This window comes from Liolophura sinensis, chromosome 6 (genome assembly GCF_032854445.1).
Source record: "Liolophura sinensis isolate JHLJ2023 chromosome 6, CUHK_Ljap_v2, whole genome shotgun sequence".
NCBI classification, from domain to species: Eukaryota; Metazoa; Mollusca; class Polyplacophora; order Chitonida; family Chitonidae; genus Liolophura; species Liolophura sinensis.
Genome location: NC_088300.1, coordinates 45478069 through 45505753, shown reverse-complemented (window position 1 = coordinate 45505753; position 27685 = coordinate 45478069). Strand labels below are relative to the sequence as shown.

Sequence of the window (27685 nt, the reverse complement as noted above, 5' to 3'; positions counted from 1 at the left end):
GTACAGATTGCACATAACAATTTATTAAAACCCATTCGTAATGATGTAAACTGAGGAAATTAACAGATTCAGCAACCATTCTTATATGAATTGGACACGCTAGAACCTAAGTTTCTGTATACATATGTTTATAAAAGGAGATAAAAGTTCCTTCAAAGACCAATAATGATATATCTATTGTATACAGCAATGACATCTGTAAAAATATAACACAACAAATGTTGAGTGGTAGTGCCCCGTGTTTATTGCTAATTCTCCACAACAGTCGGTGGTCCAAACATAACCGGTGCCTTCCGAACAGAAGGTCTCTATAACATAGTGGATACCCTACAGCATGTGAAAACAGTTTCAACTCAACCAGTATCTACAGTATAACTGTAGTACTATATAACTTCGAACAGAAGCAGAACAAAAATGGCCGATGGCTTTCTTCCGGTACAAAATGATATTCATCAAGGTGCTAGGGAGCGCGAACTCAGCATAGGTGAGCTGACGTCTCCGAATTCCTCACCTTTGAGCAGCATTCTGTTTAACTCCCGTGAATGTCAACCCCTCCCTCCGTTGACCACAGATGTGAATTGCCACCTGTGATATCTTTCCTATGTCTCAATTCGTAGACTAAATTACAAAGGAAGATGGATTGAAGTTTAAAAGTGTCAACGCCAACTCTCGCTGACTTTCCATCTCTCAAGATGATAAAATGTTGATTTGTATCTATCGGTGGGTGTATGGCCTTGGATGTGACAGTCGCGTGGAGTTTCCTGTGTATATGTTCATCAGTTTGGCTCAACACTGCAAGCAGCTGTTGTCGTAATGTTAGTTATATGACACTTGAGCATCGAAGATCGCAACTGTAACTGAGTGAAGATATAACTGGTACGTGTCAACAACTGTATATATATATATATATATATATATATATATATATATATATATATATATATATATATATATATATATATATATATATGGCTGGGTGGGTGGGTGGGTGTGTGTGTGTGTGTGCGAGTGTGCACCGTCCTTTAGTATTCATATTAGTGGCGCCTAGCACTATTTTGAAGGACTTTAGAAGACACCTTAATCCTATGTTTGTCTCCACAAATTTATACCACAACAGCAATGCACAAATTTAGATCGGAAACAAGACCTTAAATCAATTCGCTCTAAGCGCAGTCAATCGGGGAAAGGTAATCTATGCGACGACTTCACTTACAGCCGATTGTAATCAGTGAATGCTAAAAACAGCCAGGTTAGTCTGAACATATAACGGTCAGTTGAAATAGACATGCGCAATAAGCGAACATTTTTTCCTATTTGCAAGGCCAGGCAAAAATAACTTCCGCGAATTCACCAAACGTGATAACAAACTGACGGACTACTTTTCACTCCCTATAACACGATAACAGTTAACTAACATCTGGGTATCACAATGGTCACGTCTTAAAAGAGATGATGAGAAGAAAGACTGTCTGGTAAACTCGGGCCCCTGTCCACCGATCCTGACCATAGAGGCCACTATCGGTCACCAGTACGATCTAACCATAATTTTATGTAACTCTCAACCTTTTCCCCAGAGTCCGAACTTGTCCACGGCAAACGCAGCTAACTTAACACTGGAGTCGCTCAGAAGCGCTCATATTGTCTTAAATTTAAACAGGTTTAGCCTTAAGAGACGATCAAGGAAGCTGATCGTCTGAGTCTTCCGATACTTGCTTGAAGTAAGACTGTTTCTGAACCAGTTCTTCCTTAGTTTCATAGACAGGTCGGTCCGCCATGGTGGAGCCGTAAGACTGAAGTTTGCCGTAATCGTCCGTCTTCAAGGTGTCCTCTGGTCTCCAAGAATCTTCTCCTTCGGGTTCTGCCCAAGGTTGCTTCTCCCCCGAGGCGAAGATAGCATAGAATATAACTCCGGCAAAATGGATCACACTAGCAATCACAAACACGTACTCCCATTCCAGATTGGTCTGCAGAGAATAATAAAAAAAAAACACGGTATATTTATAAAGTACGGGTATGACCATGGGTATACCCATGGAGTCAACAGTTAAGATGACATGCCGTACCAGCTGATGGAATGGCAATGTAACCAGTGTACAACTCAAACATGGGATACGAAAGCGTTCAGGGTTATGCTGGAAGTAAACTACTACCCTTTGCCTGATGTCTGACAAAAACGAAGCCAAACCACCCATATCTGGATTCGAACACTGGACCTTACTAATCAAACGTTTGCGGACTGCAACAAAACCGAACTATTTTGAGACTGAGCCACTGAATTCATACATACATGTAACTGAGTCTCTACCGTGTCAATCATTTAGTTCATATATCCGCTGCTACAGTCAGAATAGTAACCTCAATTTTTGTGATAGTCGCCTCACTTTTTTTATAAATGAAAGAAGGATCCATTACGGGGCAGACGAATTCTAACTGTGTGAATGAAAGACGTCCTACATAAATTGGAACAGGGTAATAGCATCCCACGGAAGATGCTCTGAAATATCTCCAGTGAGTGAGACAAAGACACTCTTGGAACCGGAAGCCGAGTCCTAGTTTCTTCCAGGATCTAAGGGTAAAGACGTTTCTTTTGTGTACAAAAAGTCCGGAAAGCAAATTTGTTCCGAGGCGTTAGCACGACACATTGATGTATGTACGTATTGTCAGTGAAAGGCTTAAAGCGATATCGGGTCATTGAACCGTGGGAGTGACTAAGTGAAACACATCTCAGTCGCGAAGTTCATCCAATTAGCCGGACGATTAGCTCCGCTGTCGTAATGAACTTACCCCATTCTTGGTTAGAAGCTCCACGATGATAGGACACAACATCCCGGATAAGGTGCCGACGCCATTAGACAGGCCCATTAGAATACTGGCGTAGCGTGGAGCGATGTCAAGGTGATTAACGTTAAAACCTGTCAAGGGAAAGAAAACGTTGGTTTCAGTCGACTAATATTATTTTCCTTAACAGAAGTAAGACATAATTCGGTCAGGTTTCCTACACCATTGGTCTTAACTGACCAATAACCCGAATAAAAACTTGCAAAAGAGAAAAACGCCATAAATATGAGAAGCACCGAAGGTTTGTGCGATTTGTGTTCCCACTTGGGGTTATAGCCTGGCCAGTAATGTTCTCCTCTAGACATAATGCTGCTTTAGTAGGTGGCTGACCGACTCATGCACGCCTCCCATGGACGGTAAAAGGGCCGCGGAGAAGGAAAAGCAGTCGTAAAACGACACATAAACTATTCATGTTTTGCCAACACTTAAATCGCCTTTCCGCTGCTTTCGTTTACAGCTGAATCCAATGGGATTCCTGTTTATTCATGGAACTCTCCAAGAAGGCAGATAAAGAATTGGAAATGTTTTGGAGCTGAAATACACAGGACATATCTCTTACAGCCAGTCGTGATGCTAAAAAGCACTTTCGTAGCTCTTCTCCTTTTGGCTTCTTGGTTATCGAACTTTTTGAACGATGTTCGACCATGAAGAACAAGGACGAGAGATCACTTTACGTCACCTGAGATGGCGAATCCACTGAAACCGACAGCTATCGTCAGGCAGACCATGGCGGACAGATTATCCCGGGAAAAGGCACAGCCCAGCAGGAACACTGCCTCCAGACCGAAACCTAAAAACCAAACAGGAACTTTACCATCACACTGAAGTTGGTGACATGCAGCATAGCGGTGTTAGCCTGTAGACAGAAGGTCACATCTTATTGTAACTTGTTAAACAGAAGACAGATCTACCGGCAGATAACGCCTCAACGTCGACATTATTATATTATTGTTTAATAAAATAATATGCGATCAAAGAAAATTCTTTATGCAAAAAAAAAAAACCCCAAAACAAAACAGAAAAACAAAAAACAAAACAAAAACCAACACCAGTTATATATACTCATATGAAACATATGATAAAAAGGGCTGATCATAAATAAAACCATAGCTTTCATCACAGGAGGAAAGGTTAGGTATACGGAAGAAGCTGTCATCAAACGAGGCTGGTTATATACAAAAGAGACGTAGTCATCAGTTTTCTGTGATGTCAGAAATGAAATACAAATCAGGTCTCAAACTTGAAGCCATAAAATATTTTCTAAAGAAGAATGTCTCTCTCGCTTTGATTACAACTATATTGTATATGCATTGTATAGTTGTAATTGGTATTTAAAATACCACGTGCCTCCAGGTGGAGCGGAAATAGATGCAACTATGAAGCTTAACGACAAAGATTCAGATCATTCTGACAAACCACCAATCAGACTTGTTGTATATATTAGACACTTAAAACGAACGCTTTGAATGGAGTGTCCTCAACAATCAAGTTTCTGAATTAGACGCTCATTGACATCAACACACAAATAATGTGAAGTAACGAGGGCCATGGGGAGCTGGCATAGAAGACTCCCGGCAGAAGTCATTAATATATTTGACAACCAATGACCTTGCGCTATATAAATCTTAAAAATTGCAGAACTGTGGCATTAAGGTCTACTTTAATTTCTACGTGCTAAGTCAAAGAGTTTGCAATGCCCCATTCCAATGACTGCAATAGTCTGGCTGTTTCAATGCTAAATTTTCAGATAGTTTACCTTCTATATTTTACGGAATGATTAGAGAATACTAAAAATTACTTCTTTTAGAATGTTAGATACAATGAAAAGGCACATATGCTATTCATTTTAAGCCGATACCAAGATGTGGTTACCACAGGACCATGGCTGACCGCGTTTTCTGTAAGAGCAAAGGTTGCAAGAGACTATAGCTGTGCGTTTATGCCGGGATAAAAGTTTACTTGTTCACCTCGCAGCAAATCCCATTTATGTATCCCTACACACATCGCCACAAGCCACTATCCAGGAACCAGAGATTGCCATCGCTTCGGTGAGATTCGTATAGTAACGGGCAACCAATATCTCCGTCCACTTCGCTTAAATACGTTTCTAACCGACGATTGTCTCCCTAAAAAAGCATGTATTGTCCAAACACTGGTTCCTGCCATGACTCATTGCGTGCGATTGCGTCAGTGGGAGATAGGATGTGCTGGAAGGACAAACCCAGGGCACCCGATACACAATTACACATGTTAAATCAATATCTAAAACTAACGCGATCACTGGTTAATAAGAGGGCTGTAATCACGATAGCTGTTCCTTCTGTACACTTCACTTCGAATAGCCGTGAGTTGACACAATCTATCGGCGCTAGCACTTCAAAGTGCCAAGCTAATCAGTCGTTATTTGTCAGAGATTGTTGTGTTCCGTTCAGGAAAACGCACTGGCAATTCAATCAAGATGTGAATAAATAACGTCATCAGTGTTAGGGAATTAAACCCACGGAAGTGCAAGGAGAAATGGTGAACATATGGATGCTTTAAACGGGCTGTAAGATCATAGCATACGGCCGAAATTATATGTCAAGCACGTCCTAGGTTATGCTTACAAAATAATTGTAGATAAGTTTGGTAATGTTTCTGGTTTACGTTTGTTAAACCTTGAATTTACGCAGATAAAGGGATCTTTAAAGATGAAAAAAAAAACAGGTCGTAAAAATACATGGAATTATAATGATGGAAGGAACAGAATCACAATCTAATATTAAACAGCATATCAAAGGAGTATAATAGGTTTGAGTAGGTGAGGGTTTTACGGGCGTCGTCTTAGGAACATTGGCGCAGACCTGCACGGCCATACCTCATCGACTTGAGGCCCCAGTTTGAAGATGTTCATTGACAAGTTGCATTCGGACTAAACTCTATTCTGAAATACATCGCCTGCGTAACAACTGCAGAAGACAACCATTTTCTGTTATGCGTGTACTCACTATCCCTTTGTTAGCAATGACTCTAGATAAATAAATATATTGCTTCGAAAACTAAATTTTCGTTCAGTCGGAAAGCTGATTCACACAACGATAATGTTGATTCCATTTTTTTCTGAACAGAACAGGGAAACAAATTAGATGTAATATTATAGAAGTGAAAGGAAAGATGAGATTCACCACATGTTTGCGAACTTAGTATTAGGTAATTCAGGATGGGCTGATTTATCAAGCCTTGAGAAGAATCAAGGTCCTTTCGTGACTTCATAAAAATCACCCGGTTTCTTTTTACCTGAACTTATCATATTAAATCATATAAATTGTTCGTGTTGTTCCTCTTATCTAGAAATAGATTGTGATTTGCCTTATTTGCGCTTGAGCTTCGCAATGGCTGCGCTTCATGATTCATAACAAACTTACTTATACGTAACCATGCTTTCATCCTGTGCAAAATATGATATCTAATTGTTATGAGCAAATCTGTAATGCTGAAAACCGTAAACTCTGTGCTACTGTTAATTTTGGGGATCTGGAGTAGAGGGAAATAGACTGATAAAGCAACATGACTGGTTTTCACAAGTCTTTCTGTTTAGGCACGTTTAAGAGTACAGGTTTGTCGTCTGTTTTCATTTCCTTGAAACTATTAACTAGGGATTATTGGAACACCTATCCCACGTCCTCAAATTTTAATACCAGTTCATCTAGTTTTGACAGAATTAGAAACAAAAAATAGCAATTACAAAAAAAAATTACAAAAAAATTTGAAATAGGTAAAAAATAAAATGTAATCTGTTCAAAATCTTCCTCTATTCAAGTTTTTCAAAGAGAGGCAGATAATTTTGTTGGCGTCAACAAAAATAGTTGAGTAGGTTCTGGGGACTATTTTGATACCACCGACAGGCTTATCGAGGTCAGCACGCCTTCACCAGCTTATGGCACGACTAGTTTCTTCATTGAAATAAATAAAAACGGCTGACTGATGAAGGCCGGAGGGTTTTAAAGCAACTTAAAGTAAGACGGTGCAGTGAAGATTGTCCACATCCTGGCGCTCCACACAGTCACTGGTCGTCGAGTCAGCTGGACAGACATGCGAGGGACATGGCGACTCAAATTTAATTACAAGGATTTCCAGCTGAGGATTCCCTCTTGCCTCAGGCCTTTATATCGTCCGCCAATGATATTGAAGTGAGACGTCTCCCGAAGAAATGGAGTGTTATGGTTGGGCATCTGAGTAGGCTGCGGCCGGACAAAAGGCGATTTTCTTTGATAGCATTCTATAGCGGATTATAAAGAAGCCTGGGATGGCAGACCTTAATTACCAGGCAGTAATAGTAATAAAGGGCTTTTCGATAACTTCTCCGCAAGAAGCTTAGGACTTCTTTTTTTATCCGCCAGATATTTTCTGGCAGAAAAGCAGCCTATAATAAAACATTGTGTTGGGAATAAGCGCCTCAGAGTTTGGACAATAGTTAGAGTAGAGGAGGAGAGGGGAGCAAAGGTTTGGAGCAAGCTTATAGACACAAAACTGGCTTCCCTGTATTATTTAAGGCATCTTCTTCCGTTTGAAACTCGAGCCTGTTAGCTACACTCCGCCGACTGAAGAAGGCAAGTTTTCCCTATTAGCGTTCAATCAGAAGTAGTTTTGTATACATAAAACAGCTCAAGGGTGTGCTTAAGCTTGCGTTCCCTGACAGAGAGAAGGAGCTCTCATCTGTCATGTATGTTTACTGCATAAAATCTCAGCATAGTTGGACAATGTTAGCAACTTCTACAATAGCAGTTTCGAATGTCAATGCCGACTATAACAAAACATGACTGCTGTAGTTCAGAGCAGAACACAAAATCTGCTGTTATTAATTATGTCTAATTTTCCGTATGCTTGCACATGTGTGCAAAAAGACATATAGACAGATCATTGTACTTGCATGATGATTTCTCTCGGTACCGGTAAAACTGATAAGCAGCTTATCCATCAAGTTCCTTTCTATGAACAGAAGATCCATAAAAGTAGATCGGCGCCTACAAGGTTATAATATGAATCCCCGTCGGACTTGTTTCGAAGAATATTTGACAACTGTTATAATACTGAACGTGCCACATAGACATGTTTTTTCCACCCTTTTTGTACTAGAGAGCTCAAGACCTCTTTTCGGTAAGATGTCCAGCACCAACGCATTAGAACTACAGGCGGGGAGATGGAGTTGCCTGAATTTCATACTTCATGGGGTCAGATATATACAAAAAAAAATGACAACTGCCATATGCACCCTTAAATCTTTCCCTATGATAACAGCAAATGTCACAAACATCCAATTTTGTTGTTCTTAGACGTGAAGTTAGCAAATGCCATCTGCTTGTTTTCCTCTAAAGTTTAATTTGCCGTCTACCGAGTCTACCTACAGAGTATGCCTTAAGTTAAATAGGTAGAGTTAAAGTTGCCAACCACTATATGTAATCTGTACTTATAGTCAGATATCACTATACACAGACGAGGTAAAACTACATAGTCACTCTAAGCAGCAGTCCTTAGATTTAATTATTTTATTGTTGTTTAACTCCATACTCAATATCTTTTCACTTATATGAAGTCGGTAAGTTTTATAGGAGAAGGAAACTGGGTTGCCTAGAGTAAAGCACTGATCTTTGGCAAGTTACCATGTTAGCAGTTTTGGGTTTTATTACCAACAATAACGACTGACGTATGGATATGCATATCATACGGGTGAAACCGGTATCTAACGAGCCTTAGAGTACAGAAACGGCCTCATGAGCGTTGTGGACCGCTTACTATCACCAAGGCCCCACAAGCAGTGAGACCACAATCAGATGTTGGATGTTCAGAGGACTTACCTCCACAGTTAAATATTTTCCTCACAACGGTTGTGGTCAGAATGTGGCGAGTACGAAGAAAGTCCGCCAACTGTCCGCCGATGGGCACAATAATGGCCATGACCAGATGGGGCAGAGCCGAAACGAAGCCACTCTGGAGAACACAGAATAAGAAACCACTAGAACGTCAGTACATGGGACAAGGCGTTATACACAAGACATTGAACTATTAAGTTGCATGTAATGGCACTTAAATAATAGTTAACAGCTCCGGAGCTGATGAAGTTCTCACCATGACATCGGCATGGGTGGCACGTCGAGAAACAAAAGTACAGAACACCGATTTTTTCACTCCTTTTACGTAAGAATGTAAAAATTTGAAATGCTTATTTGATGTGTATAAACCAGAGATGATTGAACTGGCACAGAGAGAAACGTGAAGGCAGTGTGGAGTATAAGACAAAGCCGACACCTACCTCTCCAATCTCGTAATGAAACACCTCGTGGAAATACATGGGCTGGCTGATAATGAGTAGGTAGAACGTCCAGCTTCGACAGAAGTTCGCTACGATAATGGCGTACACCGGTGCCGAGGTGAAAAACTTCTTCCAAGGCGTTTTCACATTCTTAAAGTGAAAGAGAAAATGAGATTTATTACAAAATATGTTTTACGCAATCTGTTTTCGATGAACATGTGCAAATGGTCAAAGATAGGTTCTCTTTAATGTAGCTACAAGGGCATGTGTATATTGTGAGCGCATGTAGTATATTGAATAATGCAACGATTTGAGCCACATTTGGGACTATTTTGTAATAGTGTTTTCATCGTGACCCCAATTGACTGTCAACTAATTACCTGTTTTCAGAGTTGGCGATATAGTTTTAATGAGTGGGTTGGACTGATCCAGCTATCAGCACAGTTTCATTTACCTTGGGTATAATAGAGGTGTTTTCTCCTATAGAGGTTTCGATGTATATTTTCTCCTCGTCCGTGATGGTAGGGTGAAGCCCCGGGCGCTCATACGACAGCCACCACCACAGCGTGAACCAGGCCAGCCCCATGCCACCTGAGGGCAAAACAACAACAACATCGCAGATGAGGTGGCAATTCCAATATCGACGCAGATACCAGGTTTTGCAATCAGATAACGAAAAGTGTATGGCCTCTATATTGTTTTCCAGCTCTTTGAAATATCTTCTTTACGACGAACAACTGAAAAATGGTCACTGTGACATTTGTACACTCATTATAACCGTAAAAAGCGATTCAAGGCGGCTCTTAGAATTGCACAAAAGTCGAAAGATTTTGAAAATGCCTTCGAAAGAAAAAGAATGAAATGAAGAGATTCGATCTCTGGAGTCATTTGAATTGCGTATCACGTCGTGTTATCGTTTTTTTTTTTTGTTTTTTTTTGCTATTATTTCTAATTTCCCATCAGCAAACATTTTACCGAAAAAGTAGAATCCTGCCTGCCAGCCTAGATAGTCCGTAAGGAGCCCGGATAAAGGCATACCCAGTACAGCCCCCGCATAGGATCCTGAAATTCAAGAATTTATACATGAGACATGCATACTTAGTCTTGAAAATCTTCAAAACAAAGTTATGTGTGGTTTGGATGCTAAACTTAAAATATAACTTTTGACGAACTATTTAGAGATTAACTGCCGCATATATTTATGAGTTTTTAATATCCTGATTGGCCTTTAATATCTTATTCAAGAATTTAAGTGAACTATTGCCTTTTTCCAGTTAAATGACAAAACCCCTGATTTAAAACCACAGCAGCACCAGCTGCACTGAGTCAGCGACGCATTGGCTGTACCGCTTGGCAAGTGTATTAGTTATCTGAGTCAGCGCGTGTCCATCTATGCATGATGTTAGTTGTTCGACAGAGGTCCAACCATTAACCCAGCCATGGGGTGAAGGTCCACATGTATAGTGTGATTTCAGACAACTCTTGGGCGGCAATCAAAATAAATTCAATGATTCTGCGCCTTTGTCGACTAGAAGACGTTAGGCCGAGGATGCTGGTGACTAGCCAGTCCGTTAGGTAGCTGCTCTGTTCTGGGGTAATCGATCAGGTAACAATTGCCCCCTTCGCCCTTCCTCCTCTCATACGACGATCGGCCATTAACCATGGTCCGTCGCCTTCAGTTTGGAACCATATCAACTGACATACGCCAATTGCTGTACAAATCTTTGTTTCTCTCAATTCGAAGTGACAATGCGAGATTCGAGAAAATTGCTTCTGGTGAATTGACAGTCCTGAGTCCCGAAAACATCGATGCTGAACTTCACGCCAGGGGCCATCTACCATAAAGCCACTGGAGTGTGGAGAATTCCATCATGGCGGTTGCTATCTCTTAATTTTACTTGATAAACAATTTCACTACTAAGTCAGCGCCACTTTAGTTTGACGATACATGATATGTTTGATCTCCCCTAATAGTGGTTTTCGTAGTTGGCGATATTACAGTGTGCTTACTTATTTGATTGATGTTTCACGCCGTACTCAAGAATGTTTCACTTACACGACGGCGGCAATCATTGTGTTGGGAAGATATCGGGAGGAACCCTTCAGCATCCGCAGATTCTTCCCACGTTCTAACGGAGAAGAAACCACCAAAGGCTGCACTCAAAGCCTATCGCATTGGTCAGAGGCTCCTGGGTCAATCATTAATCAAGCTAATCATTACTATCACATTGTAGTAACACTTTGCGGAGAATGGAATTCTGACGAATACTACGGGACATAAAACTACAGCATGGAGAGTAAAACCAGAGCAGTGACGACAGTATGCTAACTGACATATGACTACACCTACCTGGTCAGTTTACCTCATTTAGTCTTTTGTTCTATCTGATCACTTAAATATATGTATTGTAGCAACTCGCACGTCACACAGAACCATGGCTGCACCAGATTCTGATATAAATTTATTAAACGCCAAAGCTCTAATATTAGCCTAATTCCTATGTTGTCATCACATTTAATAAACAATAACATGAAAACAGCACAAAGGGAGCAGGCCTGGACCAAGACCACGACTCACCGCAGAACGAGATCGTTGCCAGCCGGGAACGCTCCAACGGTGGGGCCCAATGACGCCAGATTCCGTGACAGGCCGGATAGGTGACACCCTGGATAAAACAGCAGAGTTAAACCTTTAAGAGGCTTACGAATGCTTATAAATCAAGCTGAGCGCTGACAGGCGCTGTGATCTGGCTGTCCGTCATGCTCAGGTCTCCTTTTTCTCACTGTCTCTGACTTTCTCTCCCTCTCTTTGACGCTTCAAGCTTTACCGGCCCAAAACTGCCCTGGCGTAATGAATATCGACACTAGATTCTTGATCACTTCGCAAGTTATACAGTTTTAAAGTCAGAGTGGTTAATAGCCGGTCAAAATAAACGAGATGCTGAACACGTTGTGACAAAGCTGGATGAAATGACTGATGTCAGGCGGATTGGAACCAGTGGCATTTAACATGCATGTGGTGTCCGTAAACTTGTCCTAGTGCCTTGTTGCAATGGGCCGGGAAAAACAACAAGATGAACAATGTCTGATTTATAGGTATGAATGTTTGCCTTGGTATTCTTCCGACGATGTGTCATTTCTTTGATCAGGCCAGGTTGCTAATTCTTCCACAGGTCTAGCAGATAGAGCTCGTTTTGAGCTTAAAGACAAGAAAACCCCCCACTATAAACCTTGATTTATATATGAGATATGTTTTCGTGTTTCTTTTATTTCTACATCAGCCTGAAAGTAGATACCACGTCAGTAGAAACAATCCAAATCAGGAGAGTATCGAGTTGCAAACGAATGGCGGGTTACATCGCTGCCCCAGTCTGATGATGAATGATTCGAGGTGGGGATAATTTCCTGGCCACCAATTACCCGCCGACAAGACTTACCCCCCGCAAACAGTTTCATCAGCTAACTATGATGTATAGGTCCGATCCAGACTTAATCTAACAACTGCTGGCCTTCTCTCACTAGCGTGCCATTTATACATTGCTAACGTGGCCAACAGGCAACGCATAACGGCCAATACTATTAATCGTGACATCTGTCGTTAGGCCCATGTTAATAGCTAAATATCATCGAACAAAGACAAAATGATGAGATTAGAGAGAAGTTGGAAGTCGAAGAGCATTAAGGCTAATGCATCACTACAAGCAAAGGCGATATGTGCTGAGGCGTTGTACAGTCACAGAAGTTCTGGAGTTTCCACTCGGCTATGGAAACCAAGGTTTACATCGCTTTGTGAAGCTGCACGTCGCAGAAGTGTCGCGGGTGGAGGTTGTAAATGAAGTCAAACCTGAGCACGGAGTGGGCCAGAACGGGGAAACCGTAAGGATCAATACGGTTATAGCACAGGAAATTGTCCACGGTCAAACTGTAAATGGCCGCATAGTTTTATTACATGTCTGTTATTGTTGTATAAAAAAACACACACAATAAAGCATTCAAGCGAAATAGCAAATGGGAACATAAAAGGCGACAAGAATATTGTGAGTTGATGAAATTGTTACCTGTCTACCTTGATTAATTAACAATAAGGGGATCAAGCAGCGTGTGTTGTACTTCAGAGTGAGCTGTGTGATTAATGTCTCCCATGTCCCGTGTGAGTCAGGAAAGGTGGAGGGGGAGGAAGACCTGGGTGTGGGTGGAGGATCTGGATGATGGTGGAGGATTTGGATGTGGGTGGTGGATGTGGGGATGAGGAGTAAGGAGGTGTGACTTACCTCTACCAGGCCCTGTAGAATTCGAACAGCCATCACCAAACCATAATGAACCTTGGCAGCACCAGGTAAGAACAAGTTGAGAAAGGCCGATGTGGCGATGGCCAAACCAAAGATCTAAAAACAGACAATTTCTTATGAGTAAAATATCAAATATTGCCGTACACCAATCTGGAAAAACAATATACCTGCTCTTTTATTTTTTTAATTTTATCAGAAAGTTTCCAGTCTTTGAAAATTACATTACTTTAGCCGATTGTGGCTTTCACATGTCAACTTTACACATGTTAATCTATGTGACAATTTCCATCAACGATTATTAGTGTTAAAATTCCACAGTTCAAACAACAGCAAAAAAGTATTTACACCTATATCCAAGCTTCAATCAACATTTAATTGGTTCCAGCCTAATGATAATTAATTTGAAACGTTTCGTGATTTATTGATTTTTGTCCATGAATTTATGATAAATGTTGTTCGTGACCTAATCAAACATGGGCACAGTTGTATCCATAGAAACTAGGCTCAAAGTATATAGCTGTTTACTGTCTGGGTTATATTGTTATTCGTGGCAATGTTTGTAAGCCTCAATATGTGAAGGCTGAGCATAATAACAAGCTCCGTCTCACGGCTCAGTCGCTGAGGTTTGAATGAGCGCACATGGAACCGGTGCATAGGATCGGCTCGTTCACTAGCTTTTTCTGCTCTCGCCCGGGGTAATTTCAGATGACTGTTTTTAATAAGCTTTCTGCTCTTTGGTTTAATATTAATGACATATGCTCCGAGTCGGGTTGCCACCCGCTAGACTAATCAAACCTCCTCCCTGACTGATATATCCTTGGGGAGTGCACCCTTTGTAACTTTAATACTATAGGCCAACACAGTTCTCTATACCTAACAATAGCCGTAGCTCTGCTGCTGTGGCAACAATAATAAACTGTCTCTAACGAGCCACAATTGTTCGCTTCTCAAGCGGAATTTTTTAGTGGCAAGTCCATCATAATGTGTGCTTTGGCAGACCTGCTGATGCTTTCAACTCTTCACCTATGTCCATTAGCTTCCCACGGGCAAACCCCATCTAATGTGGAGTGGATATTGAAACATGTTGTGACGTGACTCATCACTTTGCAGCACTCTGCCACTAATTAACATCGTTATCTGGACACTGTTTAAAGTGTAGATTTTTAGGTCGGCAAAAACACTTTTACTTTTATACTGAAGGCTTATCTAGATAGAGACGGAAAATGGCTACACAGAAAGCTTATAAGTGAGGGCATGTACCAGGGAGGGTCAAACACAGTTTTTGCTGACAATATGGCACCAGGCAATCGTCACCTTACCAAGCCAATCAGGCTGTAAGCAACGATGAACGATATTGCATTACAATTAACAGATTTTTCTCAGAAGTCTCCTCGCAAAGAAAGGCTTAAGGAAAATGTTGTACATTCTTGAATAAATAAATATTTTTATCTCTACGCAACATCTGAAATGAAAAATTGATGTCCACTTAAGTCTGGCGGATGGCTCAACTGTCACCTGGGGAGCAGCAGTGTCAGATAAGACTGTTTGAGGAGTCGCTGGAGCGATGCCAAAGAGAACAAGAGACGCTTACTTGTTGGCTGGCAGTCTAGAAGCCAGATAACCCCCGGGGATTTGTGTCACAATGTAACCCCAGAAAAACGAGCTGTCCACAACTCCTATTGTCTCTGGGGTCCAACTGAACTCGGGCGGCTGTGAAAAGAATAAACGGTATCTGTACATTTACACAAAATTCATCGACCTACTTCGAGTTAGCAGACATTACCACAATGATACAATGATATGAATAGTTCTCTCTGGGACCTGTGGGAGGTAAATTGTGTGGGGTAAATAGTGTGGGGTATAGCTGGACAGGAGTATAGATTGAAATAGAGGGCAGCGGAAGTGTACAGGCAGCATCCATGGTTTTACCTCATCAAGTTTTGTACACTGCTCGGAGTCAGTTGGTGGGAAGTCATGTCTGGTGTCTTGAGTTTAATATTCCACTCAGGCAGCACATAATATAGGGCCTATAGTAAATTGGGTCTAAGCTGTGTAGACTATTGTTCTTTTCTCTTTTTGTTATTTACTTATTCATTTGATTGGTATTTTACGCCGTACTCAAGAATATTTCACTTATACGACGGCGGCCAGATTTATGGTGGATGGAAACCGGGCAGTGCCCTGGGGAAATCCACGATCATCCGCAGGTTGCTGGTAGACCTTCCCACTTACGGCTGGAGAGGTAGCCAGCATGAGCTGGACTTGAACTCACAGCGACCCCATTTGGTGAGAGGCTCCTGGGTCATTACGCTGCGCTAAGCGCGCTAACCAACTGAGCCACGGAGGCCCCCCTTTTCTCTTTTTGATTGTTGATTTATTGATTTATTTATTTGATTGATGTTTTACGACGTACTCACTTATACGACGGCGGCCACCGTTATGATGGGAGGAAACCGGACAGAGTCCGGAGAAAACGCACGGCCATCCGCAGGTTGCTAGAAGACCTTCCCACCTTCGGCCGGAGAGGAAGTCAGCATAAGCTGGCCTTGAACAACTCACAGCGACCGCATTAGTGAGAGGTTCCTGGGTCACTGCGCTGGCGTCCTAACCACCTCGGCCGCCAATATCCCCTCTCTCCTTTTGCGGTGACGTTTTGTGGACAAACTGGTGAACTATATATACTAATCATGTATTGCAATGGTCAAGAATTTGATGATCGATGATGTGTTTATTAATTTCCAAAGTCAGACACCTTGCCTCTCCATCCGAGAAATGTCACGGTGACCGCTGTGCACCCCCGACCAAATGTCGCTACGTGCTACAGACTATAAACTTCATATCGACTGTATTATTTGCTATCATCACCATATACAGCAGGACCTTTCACTAAAAATGTGACGAATGTCAAATCTGAGGAAGTAAATCCAAGATTTTCCCACGACAAAATATGACATGCAAGGATACACAGGTTTAGTTAACCGGCTTTTGATTCCCATGGAAGTTGGAATGCCGAAAAAAAGGCCGATAAAAATTCGTACTTCTTCTTCACATGAGGGGCGGGCAAAAACAGATCATATACATAAGAAGCTGTGTATGCGATGAACTTAACAAAATACAAAATACGGTATGTTTAACAGAATACGTGGGATTTTTTTTGGTTGTTGTTATACACAATTCTGGATATCTCATTTTAAAGATAACCCAACACGGAGCGTCAGACGTTAAGCTTGGTCCTCGGATTAAGGAGGTCAATGTTTGTGATACTAAAATATTTAAAAAAATAACATCGCTGCACATCAATAAAAGCGCCATTTTGTACCTACAGTGCATTCTCTACATAAGCTTTTCCACTGGGTTTTAAGAGAAGTGTAAATATTGGTCTATAAGTGAAGGTGTGCTTGCGCTTTTCCGCAAGGCACACAGTGAATGTATGTGTTTGATTGTACATAGAGCTGGATCACTTGTATATCTGCTCTATAACAATAACCGACTTAAACCGAGGCCAGCCCGTAATGGAGTCTTATAATTGTACACGAACGTCGACCAGGGCAAATCAAAAAGCAGCCTATTTACTGTATTTTCCGTGTGCGGAAACAACATAATTGATCAGTGGAATCAGTGAAAAAAAACCTGCCTGAAAGCTAGATGGTCGATTTGCGTAATGCGAACATGTTAATATTGAAAGAATTGTAAACAACAGAAGTTCATGACAGAGCCTTTAACTATTAGAACTTGAAGTCAAGACATATACGTACACATTTATATTTTGAAAGAACTTTAACAAATTATGATTTCAAACTATTCAGTATGGAGTTAAATATAAATCATATCAATAATATGAATACAACGTAAACTGAAGTCATGGCCAAAAAATTAAGTCATGACATATACACACGAACATCTTGACAGAATTTCAGAAAATATAGATTTAAGTGAATATGTATTCAAATGTTCATAGTCAGAGATCATTTGACTACGGAAATGAATATAAATTAAAACATACAAATGTACATTTTGGAATAACTTCAGACAATAGAAACTTAAGTCAAGACAAAACACGAGTTTTGTTGAAAGTGAACATCAGATTAGCGACGGTAGAGTCTAAACATATTCACGTGTACATCTTGAAAGACTTTTCGATTATGAACGTTATATTGTAAACGTATGCACGTGTACGTCTTGAAAGAACGTTACACAGCGTACATTTGATACATGACTTCATGTGCTGATATCATGAAATACGATGCAGGAGTTAAAAGCACTATGTGAATTCTAGACAGTATACAAAAGTGCGCAAACGAAAAGATGGCAAGACTGTGTTTCGCTTAAGAGGTACAGTTTGGCTTGTCGTTTTTAGGCCAGATCGAGACACGTAATGCAAAAAATGTCTGCGCTTTGTTGAGACCAACTGTAATTTGATGAGATAGGTATCGAGTATAAATCCCTATTTATGGGCACTAATGGCGAACGGGATCTGCCCAGCGGCAAACAACCGACGCTAATGGCTGATTTGCTGTGTCCTGCAGATCACAATCGTTTCTGTTCCGTAACCACCTACTCTGCCCAACATACCAACGCTATGGGCACCGACCATCGTTTACTGTGAACTTCAAACGAATACCGTTATTTGGAGACCGGTACTCCGTGCATGTGGACAAGGGTGGAGACAGAAACTGGCAGTATTATTCTGGCATAATACGAATACTCGAAAAGCACTTTCTCTGTCCCCATTGACAGTTATATGCTGTCCTGACCATAAGCTTAAACTTCAAATTCCGGATCAATGTGTTCTACAGCCAGTTATATAGCTGTATACACAAAGAACAAGAGACATTTTAAAACAAAATAATATAATATTCTTAGTTATTTTGAAATATGCGATAATCTTTTGTAATGGTTTACGTGTCAGATGATACGTTTTTACCTGTTATTTTTGTATCTATTTTTGTATCATTCGTCAAAAATGCACGCCCAAAGTGCTGCACGTTCAGAACAATCTTCTCCGATTGCTTGAATTTCCCTTTACTATATACGACACTAAAGGGGCTGTCACAACCGAGCATTGTTTTTGTATTTTTTATTTGCACCACTCACTCAGGAGTAGTTGATAACCAGTCGTTCGAGTGAAGGAAAGTGGACATGACCTGTAGCCGAAATAAATGTACGACTTTCATTTCGAAATAAACGTCGCCTGTCGTCTGAAATGTTTAAGAACACAGACTTTCGACAACAATAATTTCTTTATTTAACTGATATGTGTTTGTCGCTTTATCTAAGATAGCTTCATTTGCCTGACAGCCAGGTTTGATGGAGGAAAATGCTGTGTGTCCGGGGAAAATCATTACCATTCGCCTAGAAAACGAGAAACCTCAAATATAACGCCTCAAACGAACAGGCGAGAAACATAATAATATATTCAATAAAACCATACGCTCATTTTTGTTTATACACAGAATCTCGTGTTTCAAATCGGACAATTAAGGGTGTCAAAGGTAAATTTGCACGATCGACGTCACTCTTATACAGGCTTAGGAATCAATGAAGAGGACACGTCTCTGACCTACAAATATTTCAGCTTCCATAACCAAGTGCGCCACACTATGTTTACCAATTTACCAATTAGTACCATGTGTAGAAAGCATCCATTGTATTCTTGAGAAAATAAGACAATGAATCCCCTTCATGACTTGGTATATCCAAAGTTAAAAGAACAAGTACAATGGAGTGCCAAATTCAATTTAAGTATCTTAACCTTGGCATACCCAAACTTAGTGGATCAGTTTCATTGGAGTGACAAATTCACGAGTGTAATAATATTGGTACCATTACACCAAAATAGTGTATCAAACTTAATGGAATGACAAATTCACGAGTGTAATAATATTGGTACCATTTCACCAAAATAGTGTATCAAACTTAATGGAATGACAAATTCACGAGTGTAATAATATTGGTACCATTTCACCAAAATAGTGTATCAAACTTAATGGAATGACAAATTCACGAGTATAATAATATTGGTACCATTTCACCAAAATAGTTTATCAAACTTAATGGAATGACAAATTCACGAGTATAATAATATTGGTACCATTACACCAAAATAATGTATCAAACTGAATGGAATGACAAATTCACGAGTATTATATATAAGTATAAGTTTTTCACGAGTGGAATAAACTTAACGGAAAGAGATTTACACCCTTGGAGAGATCACATTTAAAAATACTGAATTTGGAAAGTTTCCAGAATGGTCTCAAGACATTCAAATTTCCATTCGTTTTGCTGTTCAGCAGGTTGGCCACTGGCGCTAAGACACCAGAAGCAGCATGTTCTCAGTCGTTTATGGCCTGGAATAAAAATAAGATCTACGACATTCAATTCCCTGTGCAACACATGTCCAAATTGCGTGCAAACAACGGGACTATCGAGTGAAATTCCAACGAGCTAGAAAAACGCATGGAGACAATTGCACCTTTCCAGTTTCCCCTCGGGTAAAGTGATTTACACGAGTCAGAAACGAAAACTAGAAAAAAAATAATTCGGATTACAATCAGATCCTTGGCTGAAGGAAATTGGGATTTAAAACAAACAGTTTAAGAGACTGAATAATAGAGATTTCCTCGGTAAGAAATGCTGAGCTAAATCGATCTGTCAGTTCTCACCTCCAACAGCAAAGAACACTAAAGATGGTCACGAGAAAAAAGTGGTAACTTTGAGCAGAATTCCGGAACGGAGTTCGATATCAAAAAGGTCAGAAACTAGACCTGGAAGTAAGACTGTCTTTGAGACTGTACCTTAGAGAGAACTAAAGAATGTGCTGAATTGTGACGTTGTAGCTGAAGTGAGAACTATACAGATGGCAGACATTGTTTATTAGAGAAAGTAGTGGATAGAGATATTGTATTTCGGATTGAAATGAACCGTTTCCGGTGGTTAAACTGTTCATCCAGTGATGAGGCAATAACTGAGGATGAGACAATAAACAGGGTGAAGAGACTATACTCTGATGTAAGGATGTATAACCACAGGGGATGGTAACGTATTCATATCTGGTGCTGAAGATTAAAGAAAGTGAAAGTGAGCCCTGGGTGAAACTCTTCCCGACAATTAAAATACTCTTAGAAGTATATAGCTAATAAAGAGTCTAGCTAACTACACACACCTTTATTTCCATCTCTCCTGATATATGTGATGTGGCATTTTTCACCATCGTCACTATAGCCACTCCCATGTTACATCGGATTCCGAATGATATGACGAAGCCGATGCTGCTGAGAATGGCCACCATGTATCGTTTAGCACAATTACAACGACAGCATGTGCATGGGATTTTCTGTTTGGTTTTCTCCTCTGGTTCGTCCGAATACACCTCGTCCAGTTCATCGTTTTTGACCAGTGACTTCTCATCCTGTTTTTTCCCCATTAATCTGCAGATAAAAAGAAAACAGTCTTTAAGCTGAAACCTTTGTCAGTTCGCGATGAAGAAGCTCGTTCGTAAATAAAGTCTTGGAGTAAATGACAACATGTTTTGTAAATAATCACGAAGGAATACACAATTAAGTTGTCCAAAACATGAACATCAATTTGTGAAGAGCCGTTTAAATATTCCTACATCCATGTCCTGACTAGCATCACCACCAAGACGTAATGGATTGGCCCTTCGCCCACGCAAGGTAACACGAGCAAAACTTTCATCTAAAGCCCTTGCGTAATGTTTTCTGTAAAGTTGCTGACAGACAGACATATATAAAACGCCATTAAAAGCATAACCTCCGTGGAGGATGCATCTATAAAGAATAAACGGGGCCTGAACATATAGCTCAAAGTGAAACAAACCGTGAACTGCGGACTTATAAAATAAAAGACTTAATACAACATGGACAATAAGAATATGAACAAACAGCAAAAGGTAAACAATAAAATGACCATATGTTCTAAATAGTCGTAGTACAGGGTCAAAATAACTGACAATGTACTACATAGTCTGATGAAACAAACCTCAGTGGTCTCATTATGACAAAACACTTCCCAACAAATCATGAACTTCGCTTCCGAGTTAGTTGTCACAAGATCAAACAAAACATGAGCTGGGAATTTATTGAATAACGTTTAGCAGAATTGTTCTTTTCTCATATCATAAAAAATTACGTCTTTTCTCACACTAGCAGTTAAAGTAATTTAAACTATTCTTTAGGGAAACTTTTAGTTGAACAAGGACTGGTGTTGTGTGATGCGTAAACAGATGCAGAACGCTAACACTGGCGGAAATTGGAGTTGGTGAGATCTGTGACTGAATATCTTCAGCTGAGAAATGGCGAAGTAAAGGGAGTTTGTGGGTGAGAAATTCTTGTCACGTAATATGCAACTTTCGACGGTCGCTTTGTGTAAGTCACCAACGCTAGAGACAGGCGAACATGGAAATCTGGCATTTCTCATTTAACCTCTGACGGATTGATTTCAAATAAAGACCAACTGAGCGAATGTTGTAACCTGTAGACAACCGGAGTTCAGTCACGTCACGTGACCTTACACGCATATGAAGTAGACACTATTCTTTATAAATATCAAAACTTCAATCATAGAGTTATCCGGGCTGGCAAAGATCAGAGAGCGATCCGAAGCATCAAGCTCCAATAGAACCATCCTCTCGGTTTGCAGCCTGGATTGTACAGCCTCATATTTGATTGATTAATCATCTAAAACATTTGCGGCCTAGTCGACTTCCGGTGGATATCAAAGTGATTCGTGTCATATAGGAGCACGGTTTGTTTGGCAAATGGCCTCCCTGTAATGACGGTTTGGCTCACGCAGATTTCCGTTTAAAGGTATCCAATTAGAATTCATTGTCACACACAGATCTGATTAAAATAAGGTCGTCCGTAGAGAGCGTTGACAGCTTCAAGTGTACTCACAGATGATTCTGTATGAACAATCTGTACAACACGAGATTCAGAGACAGACATTTGTAAAGTTTCCTTATGATCAAACAGGTCCACTGTGCTGAAAGTCTATTACTTTTTTCTTACAAGATGTAAGATGGAAAAACTAAAAAGCATATATATGTATTCTATCTAATCTAATGACTGAACCCAAAGAGGACATGTGGTCTAGTTGTCGCTCTTCAAAAATGGAACTATCTATAAATACCATGTAACACACACATTTTTATAACAATTTTGAGTCAGTCAAGCATCCCATTTAATAATCTTTAGCAGTATATTCACCTGGATGTTTACGGGCCCGTAAAAGTAAATAAAAAATTACCTCGATGGAAAAAACATTGTTTTCTTTGTAATCCCCCTCCCACCTCCCCATTAACATATGGCGTCTAAAAAAACATGTTTGTTTATTTTTTTTAATTAAAATTTTCGGTTTACGGCTCTGCATGTACTGGAATATTTTATTTTAATGTTTGTTTGGCATTTAAGCTGCCCTTATATGGTTCTTTAAATGGTCATTTCAAGACTGTTTCGTTGAAGTAGGCCGGTTCCAAACAGGTACATTATTACAGTATTGCATCACTGGAGCACCATATCGAAGTATTGGGAAAGTATTTCGTAAAACGACACCCTTATCTCTCATCCTCAGCAAATTTCAGACCCATACAATTTCGAAAGTAAGGCACTGTGCATGGAGTAATACACAGCTATTATTAAGATCCAGATCGATTTAATCATTTGCATATGTTACGTCATAGTATTACTTCGGGGAATAAGAGCATGGATGGTCCGTGCTCAGAAGACCGTAGGATTTCTATCATAGAAAGGGAAATACAAACGGTCGAAAGCAAATATTCTCATAGGGCCTTTATACAAAGCAAATATTGAAAGCCGTTTTCCCAGTGATATCTGGGCATTAAGTGGATGGGTCAACAGACAAAGACATGTACAAGACGCGATTTGTATGCCTCTGACGCCGGTTCATGATTTCTTAGACACGTCAACAGCGGCTAGCTGACCAACTTTTAACACACCTCACCTCAACCGCTCACCCCCCCCCCCCCAACATCACTCCCTTTCTCCATGTCAGTGTACATAACTCCCATCCAATAATAACATTTACATAACATGTGGTCAAATCAACGATGGCCTGCGTCAAAGGTAAAATCAATTTGGACGGTTTGAATATCAGCAGATATGGAATTTAAAGTAAGCTGTGATTTACAATCCGTATGAATTTAAAATGACACGTTATGCAAAATGTACTAATAGTTTTGGTAGAGGTTTTAAGCGGGGTGGATGAGACTGGCTATGTGGCTATCAGGGAGAAACGTGTCGGTGAGTGTTTGTCCGTTGCTCTGATGAGGCTGACCTGAGGAGAGAGCCTCGCCAGTTTGAGCACTGACAACACAATTACACTACGCTGGCATTTGTCACGATTTGGGGCCTTGGCAGCAGAAACCAGCCTGGTGGTCACCATCAAAGGCAACCCGGCCTCCCAGCGAGAAACCTCTGCTGTCCGGGAAAATTCAATTACACAAACGGAAGGAATCCATGAAAACAGGTTGAAATCTCGGAGAAAGCCGGATAATCAAAAATTAAAACATGACGGGCTTCACCCGATATGAAACAGACTGTTCTGTTTTCTCAGATGTTCCATCGTTTGACTTATCACTGAAGCTTTGTCTATGTAGTTCCCCGACCCTCCCATAGCTCTGTCAGGCGCCAAGAGGTGAACCATTAAGGTACCAGCTAAACATACAATCCAACCGTGGAAACAACACTGGTGGAATAAATAGACCACAATCAACCAAATTGGACGCGGCCTACCTGAACAATATAAAAGCCTTTCGGAAGCAGCCAGCCAGCTGTTTGCTTACAAGCGCTTGAACCAAAATTACATGTTGAGTGTTTCCTGACGATGAACGGACAGATAGGCAATTGCTAGAGTGATCCACATAGCGTAACGCATCTTACTCAGGACTGACTTCGGTGGCATTAATAAGGAAAACATTGAAAAAAAATCTATTTACAGTGTGGGAAATATGTCTCCCTGGGGAGATGTTTTTCAGAGATAATCATCTTAACATTCTCCTAGGAAACAGAACAGTTCTGGAACAGCAAAAAACGCCATTATTTTGATTAACTTTTCCAGCTTCTATCTCAGCTCGCGTGTTCCATTATATTCACCCAGAACTGCTTTCAGAAATGTTTTCTGTGATAACTATATGTAAATTGATGATTAAGGGTTATCCGAAACGAAATCTCAAAACATTTCATCGCATTATGTCAAGAGCTATGTCCTTGTGTATTACTTTTTGACTGATATTTTAAAACAGGACCTGTTCATGCATCCTGTAATCAACCAAAGCAGATAATAAACTTTGAGAGACTTTTTAAATGCCATATTTCACAAAGCGCAGTTAACTGAAGTGCCAGGGGACATAATTTCAGTACAATTCTCAAACCTACTGATTGTGCCTGATACAAAAACCTGGAATCTTCTCTTATTTTACACTGTGCACAAAATGGCCGTGTAGATACACATTAAAAACGGTACACATTTGAAGTTTAAGGTACGGTTTGCTCATTATAATAAAAACATACAGGCTAACCTTTGTCGACTTGCATTCCGTTGGTTGCTGCAGCGGCGACAGCAGATCTCGCCACCTGCCAGCAATGGAGCAATAAAGGCCCACAGTCCAAAACATCAACTCCTACTTGAGAACGCCTCTCTTACCCCTCATCTCTAAAAAAAGCAATTTGCCTACGCAACTGCACTTGACGCATGCACATATAAGTTGTCCCACAAAGGAATTACTCGTCATCTAATTGTTTTAAACTTCTCTTGTCATACTGTAGAAACAGTATTTTATCTCACACATTTACTTTTATTTGTTTCAAGGCCTGTTATTCTAGACGGTTGGTTTTAAAGGTTTGTTTTGAAATCTGCTCATAGAGGTTTTGAAGTTATGGGTTCCATTGACCATCCACAGTATCAGAGGCGATTCAACAGATATTTATTAGCGGACACGGGGTCATTCCACCCAGATTATTACAATGCAGCAATGTTTGATGTGTAAACATTCAACTATTGTGACTGTTCGTTCAAAGTGACGGCAAACAGTCAACAGAGATCCTCGATGATTCGATCCCTATTAAGAGCTGACAATGTCGATTTAATACCGTATCCCATCTTTATGGGTATAGTACTTCCGGCTAACTCATCCTCATGAGGAACTGCGACCCATAAGGAAGGTGACATCCTCTCGGGAATGGAGGACCAGATGAAACCAGGCAGTATTGTCGTCATGAGGACTGATCAGGGTCGACGACCTCCGTTAGTAGCCCATATCCCAGTCACACAGGGCTACAGAAAATGGAGCACCAGGAACCTTCATGAGAACTAAGGATCAGGCGACGCCAGGTAGTATTCCTTTGTCCCATGTTAATTTGGGCGTGTATAGCTCGGACATGAGGACTACATGTGCGGGTGGCTGTACACAGAAAGAAGACAGGACACGGACAACTGATGCAGGGCCGGGACCATTTCTTCAATACAATACGATGACTAGTTTTTGTTTTATCTGGAACAGTTCCGTATAAATGAGTGATTTTGACCTCCTCAGCCCAGCAATGCCCGAGTTAATCAAATTATAACCTCCTCAATTAGCGGCGGGATTGTTAATTAGGCTTTTTGTCTTTGAGAGCTCACAAGGTGTACGATTGTCGGCAGAGAGGAATCAGTCCTATCCGTTGTTATATAGTCGGCAGACGGACTGCCTTCTATTATTCATCGCTCTCCGGGTAATTCAATTAAGCGTCGGATTAACATCAGGGCAGCATTATGCTTCTCTGCACGGCGTGGACATCATCAAAGTGGAATAGAAGAAGGCGTGTGTGTTGTTATCGTACGTACAGAACCACTCACTCCACCGTAATCTTCTGCTATATCACCCCCGACAATTAAATTTGCTCATTCCAAGACCTAGTCTCAATTGAGATTTGCCGTAACGAATGACTAAAAATATCCCAAAAATTCGGGTTTGCAGCCAAATAAATTCTAATCTATCTGACAATGAGTGATAAGAAATTTGTAGAGATATAATTTACGGGAAATTATATATTTAAAATGTTCATAATCAATACATGATAATCACCATTATAAATCCATAAAAAAAAACTATCACAAAATTTACTGCACGTTAAATCTTCGTTAACTTTATAAGGGAAATGGGAGCGGTATCACGATTATAAGTGCTAGACTTATTTTTCCCCATTAGCACTGAATGCGTCTGGAATACATGTCCAGTAAGAATATACATCATATTATCTTCACAGATGTGAAAGCCACATTACTTGTTAAGCCATTTCGCAAAAATTTACAGTAAGTGTTATAAATACTTAGTACTTGAGTCCTTCGTCCAAATCGCTTTGAGTGTCGCGGTAGAAATACTGATGATTGTTTTCGTAAGCATGCACAACTACCACATTATGGAATGATATTCCTGGGTGCGCTCGTCCGGATATATATTACATGTGAAAGCAGGTAAGTTACCTGAATATTCCATAGTCTTACTAACAATTCATTGACAGGCCTTATACATCGTCATATGAACAGTTAACTTTAGTTTCAATGCATCAATAGGATAATGACAGGCGGTTAAAGTAAATATGAAGACTTACCGTCGGCTAGCGTATTCTATGTTAGCCAGAATCCTGGACGAGGCTTTGGCGGCAAACATACTGATAAGTGCCTCGCTCCCTGTCAGTCCGTAAATGCGTGACTTTTAAAGTCAAGCTTGGTTATTCTGTTACCCTTAGCTCCTCATCACCAATCGTTCTTCTATCTTAAACGCTCATTGTTTGTTCTGTATTGAACTTGTCCACCGATTAAGCCTTGCTGACTGAGAAGTATCTGGTAGCTGGTCGGATGACGGGTGCGAGAGGGGCGGGAGATGACAGATGTCCATCAAACAGACCGCCCGACGGCCAGCGCCTGACACAGGCCCACCATGCAGCTTGTGTAACCGATGCTACCTCACCAATGGAAAGAGTAAATACTGAATAAAGATGCGGTGTGTTGGTGGAACTTTTGAGAGTACTATAACAACCGATGGTGGGCGCTCTTGAATGGCTTAATGGGATGTGTATGAAAGGATGTGTATGAAAGCTGACATGGATGCCTTCCTAGCTGATCGATGCTGACTTACAGACACTAGTTTACATTGCAGTTTGTCTAATCCACTGACGCAGGGAGCATTCATCTACGGTCATTTTGGCCAATAAAATCATCGATTGCCTTGTGGAGGGTGGTAGATATGGAA

The 27685-nt window shown here is 40.6% G+C and overlaps 1 protein-coding gene across 1 annotated transcript; it reads right to left on the bottom strand.

Moving 5' to 3' along the window:
- Positions 1 to 979: 979 nt before the first annotated feature.
- On the bottom strand, positions 980 to 27196 carry LOC135468284 (vesicular glutamate transporter 2-like). Its single transcript, XM_064746448.1, is given in 12 exon segments — positions 980 to 1964; positions 2785 to 2912; positions 3518 to 3628; positions 8673 to 8805; positions 9128 to 9277; positions 9582 to 9718; positions 10103 to 10189; positions 11706 to 11793; positions 13399 to 13512; positions 14995 to 15126; positions 20582 to 20846; positions 27045 to 27196. Coding segments are annotated over 12 exon segments (1692 nt in total). The 5' UTR covers positions 27104 to 27196; the 3' UTR covers positions 980 to 1676.
- Positions 27197 to 27685: the final 489 nt, after the last annotated feature.